General features: G+C 38.3%; 1 protein-coding gene across 1 annotated transcript; it reads left to right on the top strand.

Annotated features, from left to right (window-relative positions):
* The first annotated feature begins 2,141 nt into the window (after positions 1–2,141).
* mapkapk5 (MAPK activated protein kinase 5) lies at positions 2,142–24,106 on the top strand. The gene is made up of 14 exons (XM_041788145.1): positions 2,142–3,095; positions 6,041–6,114; positions 14,547–14,622; positions 15,241–15,338; positions 15,553–15,661; positions 16,799–16,888; positions 17,203–17,298; positions 17,741–17,821; positions 17,978–18,165; positions 18,627–18,747; positions 19,925–20,055; positions 21,264–21,379; positions 22,010–22,114; positions 22,257–24,106. The coding sequence occupies exons 1-14, from the start codon at positions 3,060–3,062 to the stop codon at positions 22,349–22,351; spliced, it is 1,416 nt and encodes a 471-aa protein (XP_041644079.1). The 5' UTR covers positions 2,142–3,059; the 3' UTR covers positions 22,352–24,106.
* Positions 24,107–24,119: the final 13 nt, after the last annotated feature.

Genomic DNA, 24,119 nt, shown 5'->3' on the forward strand with positions numbered 1-24,119 from the left:
TTTCCAGGAAGTCCGTGAATCCTCAACGGCTGTTTGGTGGCATCCACGTGAGCCGGCGAACACACTAAACACACTGCCGCACAGGGGAAACACGTTATCTACACACTGCGTGAGTGTGAGAGATGGGTACAACAAATACATGTTAAATACGGCGACACAGACTTTAGAGGCAAGAAGGACGATATCATAAAATGACATCTTTTATGAATGTCCAGAGGCCAAGATATGGTGGGAAGCTGTAAAAAACAGTATTTCCAGTCGGATTAAATGAACCGTTGATTTGATGTACTTAGATATCCTTTAATTTTATTTATGGAAACAACAAGTAATATACCACTGACGAGCTACAGCTATATCAATAGGGCAGTGCCCCGTAACTCTGACCCAGACATCTTTTTATTCATCACTCCAATCCAATCCACTTTATTTATATAGCACATTTTAAAAACATTCAAGTTTACTGACTGTACTGAGACATTATAACTATTTTGCAACTAGAAATATATTATATCAAACTCGCCCAGATGAATAACAAGGAAAGGAATATGCACAAACTGTATCACACTGTTGTCTTTGCTGGATTAGCATTATGTTATGTTTTCCCTGTATGTTTTTCAGAGTGAATCCCTCTCTGGTCAGTGGATGCATTACTTTATTACTTCTTGAACCTTAATGATTGCAGATGAACAGAGTAATCCTAGAATGAAGCATTAGTGCCTGAATGATTACCACTGTGTTTACAGTTGAATTGTTTTTACATAATTTCACTGTGTTGAAAGTGAGAGACAGTGATATCACCTTTGTGCCCATGTTGCCTCTTCCTTAAAAATTGGCCAACAATTAATGGCAGTCTTAGTGAAAACATGAGACATTTCAAATCTGAAAATTACATTATGAATTACATTATAATGGAAAGCTGAAAGCTATATGATCCTGAAAAAACTTTTATCAACATAGTCAACCTGTGCTTTCAGTCGATTATAGGGAAATGAAAATATATTATTTATGCCAATAACATTTCTTTTAGAGCAAGAAAATAAGAAATTTATTGTCGTTATCTAGGTGGCACAGATGGCCTGGCAGTTGGGTCCCGCCCCATGTCAGCAGGTGGCTCTGGTTCTGGTCTGGTGTAGGTACTTGGTTCTACACTGGCCTGCGCCTCCTTTACCGCCATCTCTCCCCCATTCTCTCTTCCGTTTCCAACTCTATCTACTGTCCTTCTCTCTAAAATGTAAGGCAGTAAAAGCCCTAAGATATACCTTAAAAAGTTATCACAGGGAAAAGCAGTTGAGATTTGTATTTACCTGTTGGAATTGGTTTTGTATGTTTTGTTGATATGTTGAATGTTAATCAACCGACGACAGTTCTTTGTAATGACAACATATATGCAAAATAAATCATACTGAAATTCATACTGTAAGAAATGAATGGAGAATCCGTTTTAACTTTTGTTTGAAACAAAATAATGTTTTTTTTTTGTAGAACAGCTGTTTGTAGAATAATGTAATAAGAACAATTCGTAGTCGAATCCATTTCTAATTACAAATTTCCTATGTTGTCTACTGATGGTTTTTCTTACCATTTGAACTACATAGAATAATAATATGGACTATGAACTTTGAATAACCTGTATTTTAATACGGGAAACATTAAAAAAGGAATATATATTGAGAACTAATTTTAATCACATTTGAACTTCAATCTCTTTTTTTCTCAGTTTTCTTTGGTTAGATATTTTTCTTGAATCTGCTCTGGTCTTAGTCTTTTGTTATTCAGGCCACATGTCATTGTCATTCGCTCGATTTCAGTGAAGGCATGATTGCCTTGTAGTTTTGCTCCAAAAGAAAATTACTAATAAAGTAAATAAAAAAAAGGGAAACTGTGATGTACAAGGACCCACTGGAAACGGTCTGGCTATTTCAAACGTAATTTATAATATTTTTTAATTATCTCTAATTAGGACTCTAAATACCAGAGCTGGCTTGACTCTTATCTAGTATACATTTTAAATACAACTAAATAGATCAAACAAAATGTTGTCACACTTCCTTAAATCTGTAGGTGATGTTTTCATCAGGCGATCTTAACAGTCTGCTATTGCGTAGTACAGAGTCGGGTTGTGTATTCCCACTGACAAGATGCTACAGGATTAGCAAAATAGTCCAGAGATGCGTGTATCTCCGTGGTCACCGCTGAATACATTTCAATAAACCCATCATATAACTGCAGTTCTCTTGTTTAAGTACCGAACGATGTTTCTCTTTTGTCCAGCCTTCCTGAAGACTGATAATAATATGTGGCTTTGAGTGGAGGTTGGATATAAACTTGCCGACTGGGCTGTCGTCGGCTAGCGCTTTAGCCAGCTCAGCTCGACGACATAAAAGGCTGCTCTGTCTCTGGAAACACTGTGTGCTCGTTGTGTCAGATCAAAACGACGGTCAAATAGGAATTTATTGGTGATTTTCAGATTGTATCTTTTGTTTTAGTTGACGTTCACGCTCGACTTGGTTGTGTAATCGTCTGCCCTGACCGCGGGATGGAGTAACATTAGCTCACTTGCTAGTAACTAGCTAACCACAACTTAGCGGGTCCGCTGTGTCTTTGCAGCGTTAGCAGAGCACTGCTGTCGTTGTGCTGGCTAAAAATACACTTCTTGCACCCCGGAAAGTGGTGGGCAAGTCCTCGTTGGACCTGTCTTGGGCTTTTCTATACACTTTGATCGGACTTTGAAACTCTACATGGTCACTACAGTGGATTCAAGGCGACTTGAAGAGCGAGTCGGACCCCGTGGTTGGGAGCCGAGGTGGCCTGATTTAACGTCACATCAGACCGGCTGGTGGGCTCCAGGTCCCCGAGAGAGCGAAATCCGGCTGTGGCTGAGTGGCGGCCTGATATCATTTCATCCTAATGGCCTTCATCTGTCATCAGTAGTGATATAACAAGCCTTGGTCTAGCCCAGGTTTGCAGAACTTTGTAAAGGTCAGAGACAAACACCTTGTTTCTACTGTCAACTGTCTGGGTTTGGCAAGACAGACTTCATCTGTCCAGATCAAAACACCATGTCGGAAGATAACAACGCAGACAAGTTTATCAAGGTAAATATAACACAGTCACATGAGAATCTTGCAAAATAAAGTTGTTGAAATGATCAATACTTGAATACCTTTAGATATGCTGAAAACCTTAAAGATTCATATCTTAACTCATTTTCATACGATTTATGAAAAGATGACATGTTTTGGTAATCAGTAGTATCATAACCTTTTTAAGGTTAGATCTTAAGTTACAGTTCTTACCCTGAGAGAGATTACTATCTTAATTGCGCCAAAACATTGGCAATGCTATGTTACATTAAAGTTAGCTAAAGCTTTAGGCATTCAGACCATGTAGATGAATTTGTCTGCAATTTTGGTAATTCAATACAAGAAATTGTTGCCCAATGTTGGTAGCCTTGGACTTGTTTCATCATAACCATCATAAGTTGTGTTTGGAGTAAGGTTCTTAAAATGTTCAGTTCTCTGGTACATTTTGATACCATATGTGTTGAAATGATTTTTAAAAAATGAACAGAGTCATAATGCTCCAAAGCTTAAAATCAAAGCTCTAAGTCATATTTGTAACTAAGAGAGAGGTGTCTTATTTCCACTAGAATATTTGCACCTTTTTCTAACAAAATGTCCGAAGTGTTCTTGTGAATTTTAGACAGTGAACAGGAGTTTGTCTGCAGTTTTTTTGGTAATGAAACAAGAAATGATTTAACACTTGTTCCATCTGACTTGTTTCAGTTTGTCAAAAAAATGTATCCTTTGAAATTTTTTTAACCACACGTTTCAAACTGTATGCAGTTTAGACAGTGTGCAGGAGTTTTCATTTTTGTAGTAACTGAAAACAAGAAATTACCAAATATTTGAGTGCATAGGAATTGTAATTTTCACCATGGTGTAGAAATGATATCCATATTTTTCAGCTTTTCTATGCTTATCATATTGAAGCTCAACAATTTTGTTTAATGAATGAACCCTCGTTGAAAATACTCCAGCTGATCCTTCTGAAGTATTAATCATGTTTGGTTCTTTATTTATTTATGCTGTGACAAACTGGATATCTGGATCTGCTTGGTTTAGTGTCATAAGTCGAATAAAACTAAGTCTGAACCTTTTGACCTGACAAAACTGATAAAACACATGGCTTCCTTTGAAAAAAAAACAATCAGACTATATTGATATCTTACTTAAAGAAGAAATTATGAGATATTTGGAACAGGACGTTTAAAGACAGACATTAATTTTTAGCCTGGATTTGTATGGTCTTGCCATTAAAAAATAACTCTTTAACACCCCGAATGAGAGATTTGCTCTTAGTCTGCCCTCCTTAATGAGTCACAGCCTGGACATTTAGGTCGGCAGTAAAATGTGATCCCGAATGGCCCCGGCCCCCGTTTTCACAACTGGGTCAGAATGAGTGCAATACTAGATTTATTAGAGGGACTTCACTGGGATCACAACCTTTGAAGGAAATTGTCTTAAAAAAGGCTTAGTGATGTTACTTTAGCCTTAAATCTTTGTCTGTGGTATCACGCCTTTGCCCCCACTTGAGACATCATCATGCCATAGTAGGTTTGCTTCAGAGGAGCTGATAAAGTTTGAAAACATCAGGTGTACTTATTACCTGGTGTGATTGCTCTTTAGTTATTGACAGTAGCGTTGTGCTGTGTATCGTTGCCTTGTTTGTACAAATAATGTCTTGGTCATGTAACTTTGCTCAGAGCTGGAAACAGAATTAATAGAGACGAATAGATAACAAGTATTTGATACATAAAAACTGTATTTTAAGAAATGTTCACACATGTTTTGTTGATACCGGTCTGCCTTCCCTTGTTTCATAATTCTCACAAATCCTGACTGTCATCATCCTTTTTGTTCTAGATCAGAGCAGGTGAAATTCGCCAAGGCATTACCTGTTAAAAATAGATATAGGTGCATCTCAAAAAATAAGAATATCATGAAAAAGTTCAATATTTTTGTCACTTTTTTTTTTTTTTAAAGTGAAACCCATATATTGTACAGACTCGTTACATATAGAGTGAATGTTTCAAGCCTTCATTTCTTGAAATGTTGGTGATTATGGCTTACAGATAAGAAAACCCAAAATTCACTGTCTGAAAAAATTAGAATATTACATAAGATCAGTTAAAAAAGGATATTTTAAACAGAAATGTCAGGCCTCTGAAAAGTATGTTGATTCCTCTGCCTTCAATACTTGGTTGGGCCTCCTTTTGCATGAATTACTGCATCACTGCAGTGTGGCATTCTAATTTTTTGAGATGCACCTGTATGACATTATGCCAAGACCAGAGTATCGTCAGAAAAGAGAGACAAAAACTGTTTTGATTTTAAGTTAAAGTTGATGCATAAACAGATGACTGGTTATTCAGCAGGTTTTACTCAGTAGCAGTACAAAGCAGGAAATACTGCTAAGCCAAAACTGATCCAGCACAAATGTGAATAAAAGAACGCCAGTGTAAATAATCATATTCCATACTACTATATTAAATCCTTTTATAGATGCTGGTGGCTGGGAGATTAAATAGTCATATTTTTAGTTTTGGTATCATCCAAGCTGTCCTCTCTCCAGAGTAATCTGTGTTAAGTATTCACACTATTGTGGAACTGGACAGGTGATAATGGATAAGATAGCTGTTACACAACCCAGTGTTAATACATTGGTGGAAATGATTGGCACCCCTCAATCAGTAAAATATCTTCCAAAGTATTGTGTAAGATTTTTAAAGCCTGTCTTTGCAAGATCTAACAGCAGTTTGAAAATTACTGGAAAGCATCTTAAATGTTGTTTTGTCTGGGATGTTAATTGCTCTGCATGACAGAAACTATTCTGATAAATGTTAAAAGTGGATCCATAATCCTGATTTTCTTGTGTATATGTATATTTGTATATAATATATTGCTCATGTGGAAAGATTTGTCACTGATTTATTTTCAAACACCTGATTTATTGGCATGTGCGCTTTCCCTCCTGACAGGAGACATCCATTCTTGATGAGTACAACATAAACTGGACACAGAAGTTGGGGGCGGGCATCAGTGGACCTGTCAGGTGAGCATATGAGTTTGTGCTCATCTTTTCCCTGTTTTTGAACATTAACCTCTCTTCTACTCTGTGTCTATGATTCATCTGACTTATGTCAAACTTTTGCTTTGGTGGATTAAACACCTCTCCTCTAGTTTTACTTGATGTATAATGTTTTATTTATATAGAATCAGGACAATAAGCCTGATGGGAAACACCTGGTTTTATTGTGTTTTTGTGTGTCCATGGAAACAGGCTTTGACATTCAGCAGTTTCGACCGGCATTGTTTTGGATTGCAGAAGTCATGCTGAGAGAAATATTTTGGGTTTGGTACAGCTGTCAAAGAAGGCCCAGTCTCTTATGAAGTAGTCTTCTGGTTTTTGTTTAGATCTGAAAATAGTTTATCGTGACTCAGAATATTACAAAATGCCATGATAGGACCTAAGAGATAGATAGAAATTGATTTATTTTACAGCCCATGCAGTGCATGACTACAAATGGCTGCCAAAAAACCTTCCTACATGTTGCTGATGTTTGCTGCCTATGTTTTTTCTCTTGGTTTTGCTTGGGTGTGTTTACAGTGGCACCTCTTCACCAGCACTTTGACTTTAGTCTGGACATGTCAATGTTTTTTAAAAGAAAATGGAAGGGGGCAGATGAGGCCAAAAAAGTAATAAGTAACATTACAACCTCTGACTGCATATAAACATGTTCTAAAAAAAGAAGCAAAAATACCCCTTTAATTGCTACTGACAGACCGGGCTGGTGACATATTTTGCTGCTGGAGCTGTTGCAGAGGATTGGCTGGTGAAGCTGCACTATTGGCATCCATCATGCTTTTCATCTCTTTATAAAGTCCATGGTCACGAATACGGGCTGTATAATCGGCAGTGATAGATTTTTATTGTAGTTGATTGTTGCACATATAGCTGACACAATGTAACTTGAGCATCCTGGGCTTTAATCCAATTAAAAACTGTTTTCCTCCACACCTTTTGCATGGAGTATCATAGCCTCAAGTTTTTGATAAACCTTTTTGAAAAAGAGGGAGCACTGCTCAGATTGAACAGTGCTCATTGATACCATCAGTGATAGCACTCAGTGTCTTTCTTTATCTTTATGTTCTCCTCTTCATCCTCTGTAATCCTCCTGATTTATACAAGGGGCGTTACTTATCACAGGAAAGCAAAACACTCTCATTATTTGAGTAACATTTTATTACTCGTGGAATTAGCACATGCTGTTTTAGACTACAGTATTTCAACTCATTCAGTGTTACATGTGTAATGGAGTTTTCCGGTTCATCTAACTGAATATACTTACAGCGAGTCAGATTACAGCAACTGCTGCATTATGGCAGCTGCAGTTAGGGCACACTCACACTAGGCCATCCGTACAGTGCTGTATTCTAACCGTGCTGAAGCCTATTTGACCCCCTGCCCTGTCCCCCTTTGGCCCGCACTCACACTGTTCAACGCATCCAGGCCTGAGTATGTCACGCACCAACGTCATCACACGAAGCATCCACCGTTGATGAGCTTATATGTGTTGATGACTCTGTATACATAAGTGTTGTTTTTAGGCTGTAAAATAGCAACAGATTTATACAATATCTGATCTGACACCAGAGTTATTTCAGCTGACCTGGGATCAGTAGGCTACATGAACTATACAGAGCCCAGTGAGGAGAGAGAGAGAGAGAGAGAGAGAGAGAGAGAGAGAGAGAGAGAGAGAGAGAGAGAGAGAGAGAGAGAGAGAGAGAGAGAGAGAGAGAGAGAGAGAGAGAGAGTTATTGCTCACAGCATATAGTCTGGAGCCTGATCAGAGTTCCAAACACTTCTGCTAATGAAACCTGAACTTTGTAACTCGTATGAGCCCCTACAATCATTCCTCTGCATGTTCGTAAACTATCTGAATCCCCTGGCATTCCTTTATGTGCCATGAACTGTGCCATCTCTCTGTTTATATTTGGATGCCTTTCAGTGCTGCACCAAACAACCTCTCCTGTCACAGGACAGCCTGTGTCCAGAGCAGGATTAAAAGGTCAGTTGAAAGATTTTTTTAACTGTGACGAGAGCAATATGAACCATCTGACGAGAGCTTGAAGTGAATACGCCACAGGATTAATAACGATGTTCCGTTCGAACGCCAGCGATCAAGATCACGGTTTCACTTTTTGATAACATGAAATAGAATTAAAGGTAAATTAATTCAGTGGATGATAGTATGGCATAGTTATTTTATAATAAGAAAGGTTAAATCAGCCGCGTGATTAACCCCGGCACACGCTTGTCCGCGTATTCACCAGACTGTCCTTTACGCACGGAGGATGAAAGGTGATTGTTATCCTGTGAGCTGCTGTTTGTGGCTCAATCAAGGGAAGAAGGGAAAAAAACTCTCACAGTGGTTAAAGCATGACTTTGCAAGAAACTGGTCAGAAACGTGGACTGGACTGGGATCCATTAGAATAAGGTTGTATTGAGTTGTGCGAAGTTAAATTCTTCAGCTTTGATAAAATCTTTGCAACTTGTTGAAATACGGTGAGACAAAATATATAGATCTCTCTCTCTATCTTTCTAGAAAAAAATCCTGCTTTCTCTTGCATGCAGCAGCTGCCTGCTGTGCTCTCTGTGCTCTGAAGCGGGTCCTCTTGTCGTTACTTCACGCTACGTCACATCCCCGCGCTTGTGCTCCTTCATTGGCATCCATGCCGTGCCTAGGCCCACCTCGTCCTTCCGAGCCAGGGCCACGCTGAAGCATGGAATGATTGCATACACACTGGCCAAACGTACCGGACTTTAGGCTGAAACGGACCCTGGCATGGTACAGATGGCCTAGTGTGGCCAGCTATGAGAGAACCAAGTGCTATTTTACAATGTGTTTCTAAAGTGACGGTCACTGCTGACTCATGGACAGGTGTCTCTGTGGAGTTGCTATTATGTCTCAGAGGAGTGCGTTTTGATCTGTGGAAGAGCTGACAGCAGTGACTGAAATAAGATTGGACCATCGCATTTGTACTACAGAGCTCTGGGTTGATGTTTTCATTATCAATTCAAGCCCAACCACAATGCTCAGTTACGTGATCATCTCTTGTTTAATTCAGAGCTGGGACTTAAAATACTAATGGACAGAACACCACAGGAAACATAGTGGGCAACTGGCAGGTCCGTATTTGTATTTACACTGAAATATAATCAGCAAACTACTCCTTCATAAGGTTGTGCAAGCACACACGTACTGAAATGACAGTGAAATCCCCTCCCTTGTTCATTTGTTCATCTTTTATACAAAGGTTTTCAGTATCTGTACTTTAGTGCTCTCTCTCAGCAGCCATGATGACTGCATTATTTTTCTAGTTTTTAAACAAGCTATGCATCATTGCAGCATTGTTGTCTGCCAGCAGTGTTTATCTCTGTATTTGTTTCCTCAGTTTCTATTTCTTCACATTATTAGGCAACAGTGAAACAATAGAGAGAGACAGCAGCTGCTCAAACAGCTTTTAATGTCTGTTTATGCGATGCAGAAACTCTTCTGTGAGACTCAGACTGAGGTGCTGATTTGCAGATACAGTCTGTAATATATCAATGTGTTACCAAGGCTCAGAGCTATCACAGGTCTGGTTCAGCAGAGAACGACCTGTTATTTCTGAACGTGTGCAGTTTTGGCTTCAGTGACAAGAATACTGAGGAACTGGCTTATGAGTCTTGATGATGAACAGATGATTCATGCTGTACACTTTGTATTTCTGTACAATTATTACTAACCCTGGGTGTCATTTTTAATAACTCTGATTCACTTTGGTTACTGTTTTTACCTCATTCGCTTATTTTTAAGACTCTCCCACTCACCTCTTTGTTTCTAAAGACACGCTCATGTCTTTACTCATACCACCCCCCTCTGCTGTTCTCTGTGATTCATTAGGCAGGTATTGCTTTCCAGTGAAGTGAACTTTGGCCGAAGCAGAATGTTTCTCTCAGTAATGCTTTAATAGTGTAATCTGAGTTTAAGGGCCAGAGGTTGCTGTTCAAAGTGAATATTTTATTTCTTGCTGCTCAAAAGAGGGGGAAAGAAGCTTATGTTGTTTTGTTTAAATATTAATCTGTTTTCTGATGAGTATTGACTTACTCTTACCTATCACAAAATTAGCTACACCTGTTCAATCATGGTATGTATGTTATTTACCTGTGCATTAGTCGCTGCCTTGTGATTGGTTGATTAGATTATTCTTTCCCAAAACAAACTGTGATGTTGATGAAACATCATTACTATCTCTTGTCTAGTCAGGTGCTAACCTTTTAGAATCATGACCAACTTTTCAGGAGGGTGAGGAATTTGTTAAGACACACATGAACTTTTTGAAGACACATCTAGATAAACTTATCTTTATTTATGTTTGTGTACTGTACTCTCTGTTGCTTTTGAACAAGTAGTGTTTCACAGTTTGGTAATAATGTGTGATTGCAATTATCCTTGACAATATTGTGATTTGCAATTACCATAAAATACATAATGGTATCATAGGTCTACTTTCTTGGTTACCAAGAAAAATGCAAAAATAATGATGCATTACAGGGTGTATTTCTTTACTCAAAATATACAAATATTAAGTAGCATAGAGAATATAAAACCTAAAGTTTTAATACTACTGCTCTCAAAATAACAAAATATAAGTTTTTCCTTTTTTCTAAAATAAATGTACTTCTACAAAGTGCAATAGTGGCACTCTTGTAAACATAAAGGCCTCTCTACAGGCATTTTTGTAAACCTTTCAAATACTTCTTAATACAAATATAATTGAAGTTTTTTTGTGGTTATGTAATTGCGATTTGATTAATTGGGCAGCAGTAGTCTCTAGTCTGAATATTTCCCCCAGCTATGGCATCATGTGGCTTCAGTGAAGAATTGGAAAAGGCTCCCAGTAAATTTATGAGACAAAATATTGATACAGCAATTTATCATTTTCCTGACTTGTGTGATAAAATTATAAAATTGCCGGTTACAAATATGGATATTTGAATAAAATAGTTTTGCAGTAGTTTTGTCTGCGGAGTTGACTCACTGGGTCACGACTTTGTGACTCTGCAGTCTGCATGGCGTCTCTTATGAAATCAATAATTGTGAAGTAAACGGAAGTTGATTGGGCAAAGAAGTTAACATCAGTATGAAAGAAAAAGAGGTGGACTGTAGGATATGTCAGACAGTAGTGAAAAGAAGTTAAAGTTTACTTTTAAGTCAATCAGACATAATGTATTATATGGTTTTCTTGCAGTATATCTTTTCTATGGCTTCAGGACTACTGTATCATCATAGTATCATAGTCATCATCTTTGTCATTACTGAGGCAATATATCAGATACTGTTAGGGGACCTTCAGATTTCTAGCCCAGTGTTACATGATGCATGCCAACTGTAATTCCTGCCAATTGTGGAGGGGGGCAGTAAGAGGGTATTGATTCTGAAGTCACATGATCACGCGAGGTCACTGGCATGTCAGCAGGACAGGTGTGTGGTCTGAGTGGACTCACAGTCTGGCTGAGTCGTCTAGTATGTACGCCCTCAGGATTATAAGATGAAAAATTGTTGGAAATTGTCCTTATGTCTGTGGTATGTTTTTAAAATCATTTAAGATTTGAACGATTAGTGTGTGGCCAGCCTAATACATTTTCTGGATGGAGGCATGAGTATGATATTATTTTCATACAGTCAAATGAAGCAAAAGGAGCTACTTTTGGATTTTACTTAACACTGGAAAGAAAATACTTTTTGTTTAATTTTGTATTCAGAGTCATGTTTCACAGACAGGTGATGTGAAACATTTAGAACAGCAGGCTGTATAAGTATAAGTCAGATGAGGGATGTACATTAAGTTTGGTCTCTACATTTTACTAATTAAGCGTTTTTTCCCAGGGGTAACCAGTTTACTTGGTGTGAAGGTGATCATCATAACAAATGACTTAGTCCTGCAGACCTCCAACACATTGAGTTAGAAGAAAGACAGAAGTCTTGAGGAGTCTTGTACGGAGCGAAGAGGCTGGCTACACTTCTTTAAAAGAATTGATCAGACAAGTTCCTCTTGTTGGATAGATATTTGTAGGGCTCACAGCTTCCATTCAATCGGTTGATTGTTTGGTCGAAAAGCTTTAGTGTGACCAAGATCACCCTGGTCGCAGGTCACCCCCCTCCCAGTCCATCCCCCAAGGCGCTGAGCAGGGGGCAGAAGCGGTAGTGCACAGCCGACTGATATAGAGAGACGTGCTGCTAGGGACAGAGGAGCAATGCAGCTCTGGGAATTACAGGTAGAGAAGCAAACAAAGTGATGCAGAGTGAGATATTTTCTGATATTTTATAGCACTAACGCTCAGAAACAACACATCTTCAACTCATCACAAAGATGCAGGCTGTTTGTACTGAAGTGGCGCTGCTGAGTCTCTCTGCTCTGCCGTCTCTCACCGCATCAACTCCTGCGGTCAGTTTTTTCACCTGTCGGCAAATAGGCTGCATAGTATCATCTCCTTTATAATCTCCTTAAAGTGTTCACGTTAGCGTTAGCTTCTCTTACAGATAAAAGTAAAAGCTCACTATAGCATTTCTTTGGAGAAACTCTGTTCCTATGTACATACTGCTTTAATTTTGAAAAGCTCCCGGCACGCTTCCACTATGCACTGAATCCAGTTGCTTGTAGGGAGGTTTATTGAGGTAAAACTTAGGAGGAATGACAGAGCTTTGACAGCAGGGAGACAAAGCCAACATGCAGCAAACTCGTGTCTGGTATTAAGCCATGATGGCAGCAACAGCTGCAAGCAGCAAAACCATCTGAAAAACAGTTACTGAATAGCAACGGTGAAGAGCGCTGGTGAAGTCATAGTACCAGCGCAGACCAAAACATGGCAGCCTCCTGGTGAGTTTATAAGCTCAAATTTACTCAAAACCAAGATATCTTGGATATCTAGTGAGGTTTTTTTTTAGTTCAGTATACATATGAGAGATACAATTATCTATCCAACAAGATGAACCTGTCTGATCCTGCAGGGTTCCTTTTACAGCCTTTTTCCCTTTGAGATGGTGATGTACTATTCAGTAAATAAACCTCATTGGGTAAGCGACTGAGTACTGATGTGCTGTTCACAAATGAGTCATTTCTACGAGCCCTGTATGAGATCCCATTTCCTTTCTTTCATATCTATCCTTATTTGATAAACAAAAAAAACAAAAAAAAAAACAATGTGGTACCAAATGGAGAGCTGTTTGAGAGTCAAATAGGTCATATCCACCAAGCGGCCCGGCTCAGTTCGGTGCATAATAGCATGCATTTTTTTGCATTTCCATAGAGCAAAAGTTGGAAAGGGTCCCAAAAACCGACCCACACCGTCCCACTTTTCGGCACCCTTCCTTAGGGGTACCAATCTTACCTATCCATCCCTAAATGGTGGAGTGACACACACAATAGGGGGTTCCAGATCTCTAAAAAGAGATGGATTCACCATCATAGTGAGCAAGGCTGGATAGACATTGACTGTAGAAACAAAAGTAAGGTTTACCATGCCAAACTGTGATTAACTTCTAAATAGAGGTCAAAAAATATTGTTTTTTCAGGGCAGATACTGATTATTAGTAGTGCATGAGATGGGAACCAACAATTGGAACCGATATTTGTTTATTATGACGTACATAATGCACTTAATATTCATAATCAAAAATGAAGGAAAATAAACAATTTTTCCCAAGCTCTATCATCATGAGAAATGCAACACAGTAGCAGCAGGAAAACAGGATGTGATGCCATATGCTCACTGTGTCAGTGGCACCCAGGCTTAAATGTTGATTGGCTGGTGTTGTTGTAATATCTAGGCAATCAGACTGTGTTGTACATAACCGATTGTTTTTTTGAAAGTGCTAGAAAAATGGCTTGTTGGTTTGTTGAGGCTGTGGAGAGTGAAAATAAAGCCAGAGGGGAAGACACTTTGCAGTGGAAAGTAGTGAACCTCTTGATTAGTTAACTTTTTTGATTATTGGTAAAATAAAATGCTAATACCAATAATCTGCCAAGTGCCGAATATTGGTCAGCCCCTAGTATTAAACCAAACCAGACCACTGTTGAGAACAAACAAAATGTGAACGTTGTCTGACTGTGTTCCTCCAAACTTTAGACGGAGGCTTTAATCCATGTCTGCTGCCATTTCTCTGTGACCTTCTGAAACTTTTTGCCTTAATTTGTGACTACTTTCAGAACTCAAAAGTAATTCAAATTATTGTTTTTCTACAATTTGAACAGTGCCATAAATGGCAAAACTTTGGTATTCCGACAGCAATTCCCGTGCAGAAATCCCTTCCTGCCCCCCAGTCTGGGGTTTTTCCTCTGTGATGGGACGTCTTCTGCGAACAGCCCATTGATTCTTTCATGCATATGCCTGAGATTTGATAATCATGTTGATAATTGACTCCTTTTCTTCCTTTTTAGAGTTTGTGTGAAGAAGTCATCTCAGGAACGCCTTGCCCTGAAGATCCTCATTGATCGCCCCAAAGCCAGAAATGAGGTTAGAAGGGAAATACTTTCTTCACTGTGATTAATGCCAGCTGTTTGTTGCATCAATAATCTTTGTTCTGTCTGCTTGCCTGTACACAATCTTTGATTTTAAAATCTGTTTTTCTTTCCTCATCAATCTGTCCCCCGGGCTTCTGCTGTCTGTTTGCAAAAACTTTGTCAGTAGCATTTTCTTCCTGTGGTGTGCAGTGTGTCTAGCAGCCTCTCCATGTCATTAGCAGCCGTCTGTTTTCATCTGACGGCTTACTCAGCAGTGGAGTAGTGAAAACAAGCAGCACAGACTCGATTTACCAAAGCCATCACTGCCAAGCTGTGAAGTTTTAACTGACGAGAAAATACACAGAAATGATTACTCCTAAACATTATATTTAAACTTCTTTTCATCATCTTTTAATCATCTTCTTTTCCTGTTGCAGAAATGATATTGTTTTTATTTTAAAGCTCTCTATAAATTGCCTATTTCCAAATCATTAAGGTAAATGTTACATTTATGATAAAACATTTTAGATAAGGAAGAGTATTTGTCTAGAGGGCATATTGCTACGATGTGTTGCTTTTTTTGTTACATAAAATGAAATTATAAATGTAATTTACTGAGAATATTTTTTAGGTGCGTCTTCATATGATGTGCGCCAACCATCCAAACATTGTGCAAATCCTTGAGGTTTACGCCAACAGTGTCCAGTTCCCGCATGAGTCCAGTCCAAGGTAAAGAGCTTTGTGTGTGTATAAATTCATGTATGCCTTCCTTTTATACCTTGTGCTGCTGTCAGACATGGCTCAGGGCGCTACAGTTTTATTGTTTTTTCTGATCAATACTGGTTTACAGAGTCACACAACCATTGAGAAGTATTTTTGGCTTTACCTGTTTGTCACTGTATCCCTTCTCACCTTGCACTCATCCTGTCTGGTTTTCTTACAGAGCAAGACTCCTGATCGTTATGGAGATGATGGAGGGGGGTGAGCTGTTCCACAGAATCAGCCAGCACAGGCACTTTACCGAAAAGATGGCCAGCCAGGTCACTAAACAGGTAGGTGAAGATAACACATCTACATCCATTTATTAGATGCAACCCCAATTTCAAAGCACCACAGTGCAAAAAAAAAAAAAAAAATTCATGTCAAAATAAATCCTTGTATTAAAACCACTGACAAGTCAGGAATTGTAGTACATATCTAAAAATTAGATGTTTATCTGGATTTGTCAGGTGAATGAGGCCTAAAAAGTGTTTAAATGTATTTCTGACCAGAAATAATATGGACTGGTTTGTTAAGACCTGAGTTTTTCCAGGTGTCTGACACACAAGGCACTTGAATATATCTCTAGAGAGGCATAACAATCAGTGCCCTAATGGCAGCTATTTTAAGTCATTATACAACATTAATTAATCAGGAACAGCTTCACTGAAAATGACTTCATTAGATGTGAATTGTAAATATCTGTTGTTCTCCTTGTCACATTAATGACCCTGAAGAATAGCACATCAGTGGTGGTCTTGACTGGTCTTAATGGAAAATCCTGAGTCTGGCCAGTCTGAGACCGAGATGATACCGGGTAAAAATGCTCTTGATCCTGAGACAAGACCAAGACATTCAAAATGTGGTTTCAAGACTGTTCTGGAGTACTACAACACTTGCGTAATGAATCTGTTTTTAATCTTAAAATTCGAGCCAGTGACAAGGGTGACAAATGATATAAGAATCCAAATCTGTATGCATGAAATTGACATGAAGCAATGTCCACTCTGTGTCTATGTTAGATAGAAAAAGATTGAAAATACTCTTTGTGTCTTTCTGCTAATCTCTTGTTTTCTATTACCAATAATTTTAAGCATTGATTGGACTATATGACAGTGTGCAGGAGTTTGCTTGCAATCTTTCCTAATTTAAAAGAAGAAAAATTACTCAGTATTGGGTGACCACGGCCTCTATTTTTGCAGCTGTGATATCAATACGAGTATCGATATTGTTTAGTTTTACTATTGTCATAATGAGGTTAAAATTCTGGTATAATAACTACTTTAGTTCAACAGTTAATCTTGTCATCAGAAACCCCAATCTTAGATGATGTAGCACTTAAGACAGCTGGCCATTAAGAAACACTGTCAAAAGAAGTAGGAGACATGCATGTATTAATGTGTCAGTGCTTTCTCTCCACTCCACTGTAGATCAGTCAAGCCTTGGAACATTGTCACTCTCTAAATATTGCACATCGTGACCTGAAGCCAGAGAACCTGCTCTTTAAGGATAACTCTCTGGTAAGTAGCTTTAGCTGTGTTCCAAACATTGAAGTTGGTTTAAAAAGAGCCTAACACTTGAGGACACTACAGTGTTTCTGCACTAATTTAGAAAACCACAAAAAGCAAAAAGCTGAACTTTTTAGGACCTTGAAAAGGATCTGGCTGAATTTTGCAGATTCTGCCAATATAATTTACTGTCTGTGATAAACTTTAAAATCAACCTTACTTTGATCACTGATCTTTCTGTAACCTAAACATTGCCCTGTTTTTTCAATAAAAAAATTCATGTTGTTGATGATGTGGATAACTTGTTGATCATATCTTTTGCACAGGATGCACCTGTGAAGTTGTGTGACTTTGGCTTTGCCAAAATTGATCAAGGAGACTTGATGACCCCTCAGTTCACCCCCTACTACGTAGCACCTCAGGTAATTAAAGGAGCATGAAAGTTGTTGATAAATGTTGATGCACTAATGCAGTGGTTCCCAACCATTTTTGTTTGGGCCTCCCCACATGTGTCGAAGAGAAGCTGAGCTTCCCCAAGATCCACATGAAAAAATTGTTGACATACTGTGGCCTTAAATCATCATCCATTTAATTGTTTCATCAATAAAACCCAAAGAAAATGGCTCTAAACAGGCTTTCTTATCAAAAGACCATTGTTGAAGTGTTTTGTCATTATTTTGCTTAATGTGCGCAAATCTTTTGACAACCTCAGAGCAGACCTTTGGTGCCCCCCCCGGGGTCCCGGACTCCTAGTTGGGAACCACTGCACTAATATATTCTCGAGTTGAGTTCTTTAATCCTTCAAAAATAAGAGCTAAAGCATATTTCCTTAGTGTTTCCCCTCTTGCTGTTATTTCTGTTCAGGTACTTGAGGCTCAAAGAAGACACCAGAAAGAAAAGTCTGGAATTATACCTACCTCACCTACTCCTTATACCTATAACAAGGTGAGATTCAAGGGGGTTTTAGCAACTATTGTTTCTCAAATTTGATTCAATACACTTCTCAGGATCGTTCTAGTAGCTTATATTACCGCCCCTGCTTATCTATTAAACATAAAGTTAAAATGTTTCCTTATGAATGTCTTTTGTCTTGTTCTTTAGAGCTGTGACTTGTGGTCTCTTGGTGTGATTATCTACGTGATGCTGTGTGGTTATCCCCCCTTCTACTCCAAACACCACAGTCGCACCATCCCGAAGGACATGAGAAAGAAGATTATGACGGGAAGCTTTGACTTTCCTGAAGATGAGTGGAGTCAGATCTCTGAAATGGCCAAGGACATCGTACGCAAGTAAGTCATTTGTCTTTTCCCGCCTTTATTCTATTTTTCTCATATAGCTGCACTCCTTGAGTATGTAGGTACTATGCATGTTTACCACCGGTAAACACGCTTTTCCAAATGTTGAGTTGTAGGAGTATAAAAAACAACCTTGGCTCGTTCTTCTTTATGATTGTCAGCTGTGCTGAAGCACACATGGGATTTGGGATTGGCTCCGGGTCCAGTTGTACCATCTGGTGGTATTTGTGGGTTTTCCAAAACATAAAAATCTAGCTGCCTCTAGATCTTATTTTTCCTCTTTCTTATTGTCCTAAAATAACTCCCACTTTCATATCTCCCACCATATTTCTGTATAATTTTTCCACATTTCACAGTATTTCTTCACATCGTCTCTGTGTACATGACCCAATTCATAAATTTTCTCGTTCAATAACTTCTGCTCCTCCACTTCTCCCTTCATCTGCTCTGTGCAGGCTGCTGAAAGTGAAGCCAGAGGAGAGGCTCACTATTGAAGGAGTTTTGGCTCACCCTTGGCTCAACTGCACTGAGGCCCTTGACAACGTGCTGCCCTCTGCCCAAATGATGATGGACAAGGTGAGTGGGAGGTTAAAGATGCAAAAATGTGCATTGCACGCAAGAAAGATTCCTATAAAACTGATGTAAAGATGACCTGCCATTAGGCCATCTTCAAACTGAATTAAAGAGCCTGGGCACTAAATGATAGCATCGGCTTTAGCCATTCATGCTATTATCAAAGACGAAGGATCCCATAGACCTTATTGTTTCTCATATTCAGACATCTTAGGTAGCTGCTTATGCCTTCTTGTTCTTGCTCGCTGCTTATCAAATTCCCACTTAGTTGATTTCACACATGAAACACTGTCATCATATTCCAAACATGTCCAGTACTGACACATCCCCATTTGATTGGCATGACATGATGTTGAAAGGATGCCGTGGAGGTCTGTAATGAATGCAACACATCAAAGAGGCTGACACTGATGACAGTTTTCGCCTTTATAACAATGCTAACTGTAATTGGATGTATTCTCAGTAAAAAGGAAAGACTTGAAATGAACATACTGCCAAGCAGAAAAGAGTATGAAGCAGCTTCATTACATGGACAAAGATTAAACCTGTCGCACAATGGTTTCAGGATACAAACCTTATCATCTCTGGCAACTAGCTCACTGTAAATTCTTTCTCATTACTTCCTACTGCAGTCTACTTTGACTTCTTTTGTAAATTTTTAACAAGGGTTGGCAGGGAAGTGTCCTGTAATTTTGGAGTGTAAACTCATCTAATTGCATTCACACATGCAGCTAACTCCAAAAATTCTGTTCAAATTTTTGGTAGTTTTGTGCATGTGTGAAAAGGCAATACTTTATGCAGCCATATTACTACCTCTGCTGCCATGTGAACACCTAAAAAATAATGGCAATGTCCCAAATCTAAGATTTTTAAAAAGGTTATCAGGCTGTGTAAGAAGGGCCAATTAAGACCTCTGATGGAGAGATAGCCTGTCAAGAAATCTATTATGTTGACTTTTTTGAATGTATATTAAAGCTCTGTCTCAAATGTGAATATTCTGCTATGAACAGACAGATTTTTCTCTAATCCCTTGCTGTTATTTTTGTGACTGTTGTATTTTATTTTATACCTCTTTTCTGTTCAATACTTTGTCTTTGTCAGTAAAGCCAAGCAAAAGGACTAATGTAACTGGAGTGACGATGCACATTTTGAATCCCCTCTTCTCCCATGTCTTATGTAGGCAGTAGTCGCGGGTATCCAGCAGGCTCACGCAGAGCAGTTGGCCAACATGAGAATTCAGGATCTTAACGTCAGCCTGAAGCCTCTGAACTCAGTCAACAACCCAATCCTCAGGAAACGGAAACTACTTGGGTATGATTGACTTTTGATTGTTTTTCTGTCAACCTTAATTACTTTGACACAGCAAATAGTCTGTTTCATATATCCATTGCATGGGATATATCTCACATTCATCTCGGTATCCTCCCCTACAAAGCATGTTTTTATCAAGGGACTGTTAAAAACATTCTCAGAAGGTGATTGGACAAATGTTCTGTATTTCACATTTATTCAGAGGTAGTGGGCATGCACAGCAGAGCTTGTTGGTGGATCAAACTCATGCTGAGGCCATGAAAAGCTTTCAGTGTGTCAATTTGCTTGTATTTTAATAAAGAAATGTGGCCCAGTTTGGATAAAACTGCTGCTGTGGCTGCATCTGACTTGATTGCTACACCAGCAGCCATTGTATATACTGACTTAGAGTGCAACTAAACCCCACCTGTAACTATTGCAAACTCATGCCAAGCTACCGCCTTGTCCTCCTTAAATGATGCTAATTGGTCTGATCTGTTCTCGGACCTGGCACAGTCACTTCAGATTGGATCTCTGCAAGATGAATCACTCTGACTGCAGACATGGAATCTGGCCGATCAAAATAATTTTTAACTACTAAACTACTGAACTATCATTAATAGTCTAGGCTAGGGGTTGACCGAATTTGGTCCTGGCCAATTATTAAGGCCAATATTTTTCATTCAGCCAATTATCTGTGCTGTTTTTTTTTTTTTTTTTTTTTTTTTTTACAGATAGCTGCTAAAATTAACGTGAACTACTTTGGCTCTACTGTAATCTGTGTTCTCCCCCTTCCTCTATTTTCACTCTCCAAGGTCTCGCCTTATGTCCTGCCCATAAGACTGTCTGATAAGCTAGACACCACATGAGTACTCACAAATTCACACTAAAGCCTGGGTGCCACACTGACACAGTGATTGATGTGTTTTTCTGCTGCTGCAGTGCTGCTCGGTGCCATTTTTCATGCTGACATACTGTATCTAGTGCTAAATTGTTAATTTTGCTTTATATTTTCATCATTTCATCATCAAAATATGACTGTTTATCTGTTTGTTCTTTCAGATTTTCTGGTACTTTTCTGCACTATAATAACATTCAATGTGTTGATGAAATACAGAAAGTTTGAAAATTTTGACTTTTGTGTTACATATGTCAGGGGTGTATGCTTTTCATCAAAATAGATCATTTAGATTTGGTCTGAAATCTTTTTGTTGGTGTTCCTTTTGCAGCACAAAGCCCAGTGATGGTTTCTTCATTCATGACCCAGAGAATGGAGGGGATGACTCTAACGTTGCGCTGGAAAAACTACGAGATGTCATTGCACAGTGTATACTACCACAAGCTGGTCAGTCAACTCACACTTGTGTTTTAGACATTTTCACTGTACTGTGCAAATAAAAAGCAATTAGCCGGAATTTCCTTAAGTCATCTGAAAATCCTTTATAGTGAATGTTTATTTCATATCAGTTGACCAAAGAAGCATCTTATCAATAAAAGGACGTCAACTTATTCAGCAAACTGAACTGGGCTTCTGTTGCTTTGTTTATCAGTCATTTCATATAAAAAAAAGAAACATAAGTCCTCATTATTCAAAAAGGAGAAAACATTTTTGGGGTGTTTGGTTTTGTTTTTACATCATTTTTGGTGAGTTGTGAGTTAAGTGGTCTTTAGACAGAACACGTCATTTGACCATGTTTTAACAGATTTAATAAAACCATGTCTGGAGTCCTAATTAAGATATATGAACTTCCTTCAACTATTTAACAAGTGTTTTATCGTAATTTTAGGCAATATATGCAACTCTAATTTTGACAACCTCAACCCCCTCTGAGATTTTTGGCACGTCCCCTAGGGGTCCCAGACCCCAGGTTGGGAACAAATGCCTTACATGCAGCATCATTGTAAAGTTTCTCTCCTTTCAGTGCTAAAGCTCTGAGACAAGAGTTTCGTCTGAATTTCATGTTTGTTTCCCCAGGAGAGAACGAGGATGAGAAGCTGAATGAGGTGATGTATGAAGCGTGGCGGTTCAACAGAGACTGTAAACTGCTGAGAGATGGCCTGCAGGGGCTCAGCTGGGATGGTATTCCCAATTTAATTGTGTTTGATTACAGCTTATTATTACGTCTTAATCTTCTGCGTATAACAAATTAAAGCAAAAACGCAGATTTATTCTTTCTGATGCTTTGATTTTGCTCGTTTAACCACCAGTTCTTTTATTGCAGGACGCTCCTTCTCTGATAAAGTCGACCGGCTGAAGTTGGCTGAAATAGTGAAACAGGCCATCGAAGAGAAAACAAATCTGGAAGAATCACATTAGCAAACGCTGTCTTTCTATCCTCTTTTATATTGTTTATTATTGCCCTTTTAAACTCGCGTGTAAAGAGGCTTTTCTATGTGAAATGATGCGCTAAGTTTTGTTTTTTTTCATGAACTCACTTGCAAAGACATTGTATAGCTGTAGAAATATTTCAAAGAGGACTTGTTGGTACTAGAATTTTTTATTGGACATTTGCAAAGAACACTGAAGAAAAATATATTTTCATTTTTGCAAAAAAAGACAGAAAAGAAGAGAAAAAACTGTAAAACAATTTATTTTCAAGCAGGGAGTTTTTATCAGCTCTCTGTCCCAGACATCAACTTTTTTTTTAATCCCAGTAAATTCATTTTATTCTATTTTATTTCCTTTTAACCTTCCTAAGAATTTTATTTATTTAAACAAAGATTTTCATTATTTTATATCTTACTTGTAGCCTGGCAGTGGGCTCTAAAGTTGAGAGAAGCTAACTGCAACGTGACTTTGTTCTTCCACACAAACTCTGAATCTCAGACTGAGTTTAAATTATATCAGTTTTTGTTGTTGTGTAACTTTGCCTTGATCTCGTTTTTTTATTTGGTCAAGGCAGTATGGAAATGGAGAAAAGGTGTCATGAAATAGACAAATTAAACCTCAGATTTCCTTGTCATTAACTACTTTTGAAGAGACTTTATAAAATAGACCGAAAAAGTAAAAACACTATGGCTTGGTTTCTTTTTTTTTTCCCAACAATAACAATCTTGACACAACGCCCAGTTGCTAGATTTATTTTGTAGCTTGCGATTGTCTCACAGCTTTCTTTATAATCTTATTTCAGCCTATGGGAAGCTATTTCAAGCTCTAGTTGAGTTAGGACTTGCTTGTCTATCTTGACGTTCAAACTCAGTTTAACTCAACATGAAAAGATGACTGTGAGCTTATGAGGTTTAATCAGCAGGTAAAATGAAGTGAACCTTTCCAAATAAAAGTGCAAAAAATGCTTTATATACATCCTACCGTGTCTGATAGGATTCTGAAAGATCTTATAAAGATTATAGTTTTTCTCAGAGGATTGGTGATAAGGGATGACTGATGTTTCCCTCATAGTTGGTTTGCTTTTTGACTTCAGCTTGCCAATTAATATTCAAGTGTGTTTGAGGGCGTTTGGGTGTTGGCTTTACTTTGCCTTTCTGACTAATTATGTCATAGCTTTTGGTTTGTTCTTGAAATATGGTCACCTAAATCTAGCTTTTAATTCTTCAAAAGCAAGGGCTTTTATTATTGTCTAAGCAGATGCTTAATCGAACAAAACACCTTAAACATATAAGACTACTCATTTTAAGTTGTCCTTATGTGACTTGTTCTGAGCTCTGTTGATTTAAAGAAACATCTAATATAGTGCAGACTAGAATTAAAGATATATTAAGTTAAGATATATTAGTTTTTTTAAGCCTGAGCTACAGTGCCATGAAAAAGTATCTGTCCCCTCTCTGATTCCTGAATTTTTTGCATATTTATCCCACTTAAATGTTTCAGATCATCCAACCAATTTTAATATCTCACAAAAACAACCCAAGTAAATACAAAATCTAGTTTCTAAATGATGATTTCATTTATCAAGGGGGAAACCTATCTGACCCTATGTAATTGCCCTCTTGTAAATCACGAGTTAACTGTGATTAACCACAGTTCTTGGAAAGCTGAGTTCAGTTTCCTTGGCAACATCCAGGCCTGATTACCTTTAGAGTTGTTGAATCAAGAAATCACTTAAATAGAAGCTGTCAGACAAAGT

The sequence above is a fragment of the Cheilinus undulatus genome, linkage group 5 (assembly GCF_018320785.1).
Source record: "Cheilinus undulatus linkage group 5, ASM1832078v1, whole genome shotgun sequence".
Taxonomy (NCBI): Eukaryota; Metazoa; Chordata; class Actinopteri; order Labriformes; family Labridae; genus Cheilinus; species Cheilinus undulatus.

Excerpts from the sequence above, each read along its gene's own strand:
- mapkapk5 (XM_041788145.1), top strand. The coding sequence starts at position 3,060 with ATGTCGGAAGATAACAACGCAGACAAGTTTATCAAG. Across the intron at positions 14,623-15,240 it reads GCCCCAAAGCCAGAAATGAG|GTGCGTCTTCATATGATGTG; the intron begins GTTAGAAGGGAA and ends AATATTTTTTAG. Across the intron at positions 20,056-21,263 it reads AGGAAACGGAAACTACTTGG|CACAAAGCCCAGTGATGGTT; the intron begins GTATGATTGACT and ends TTCCTTTTGCAG.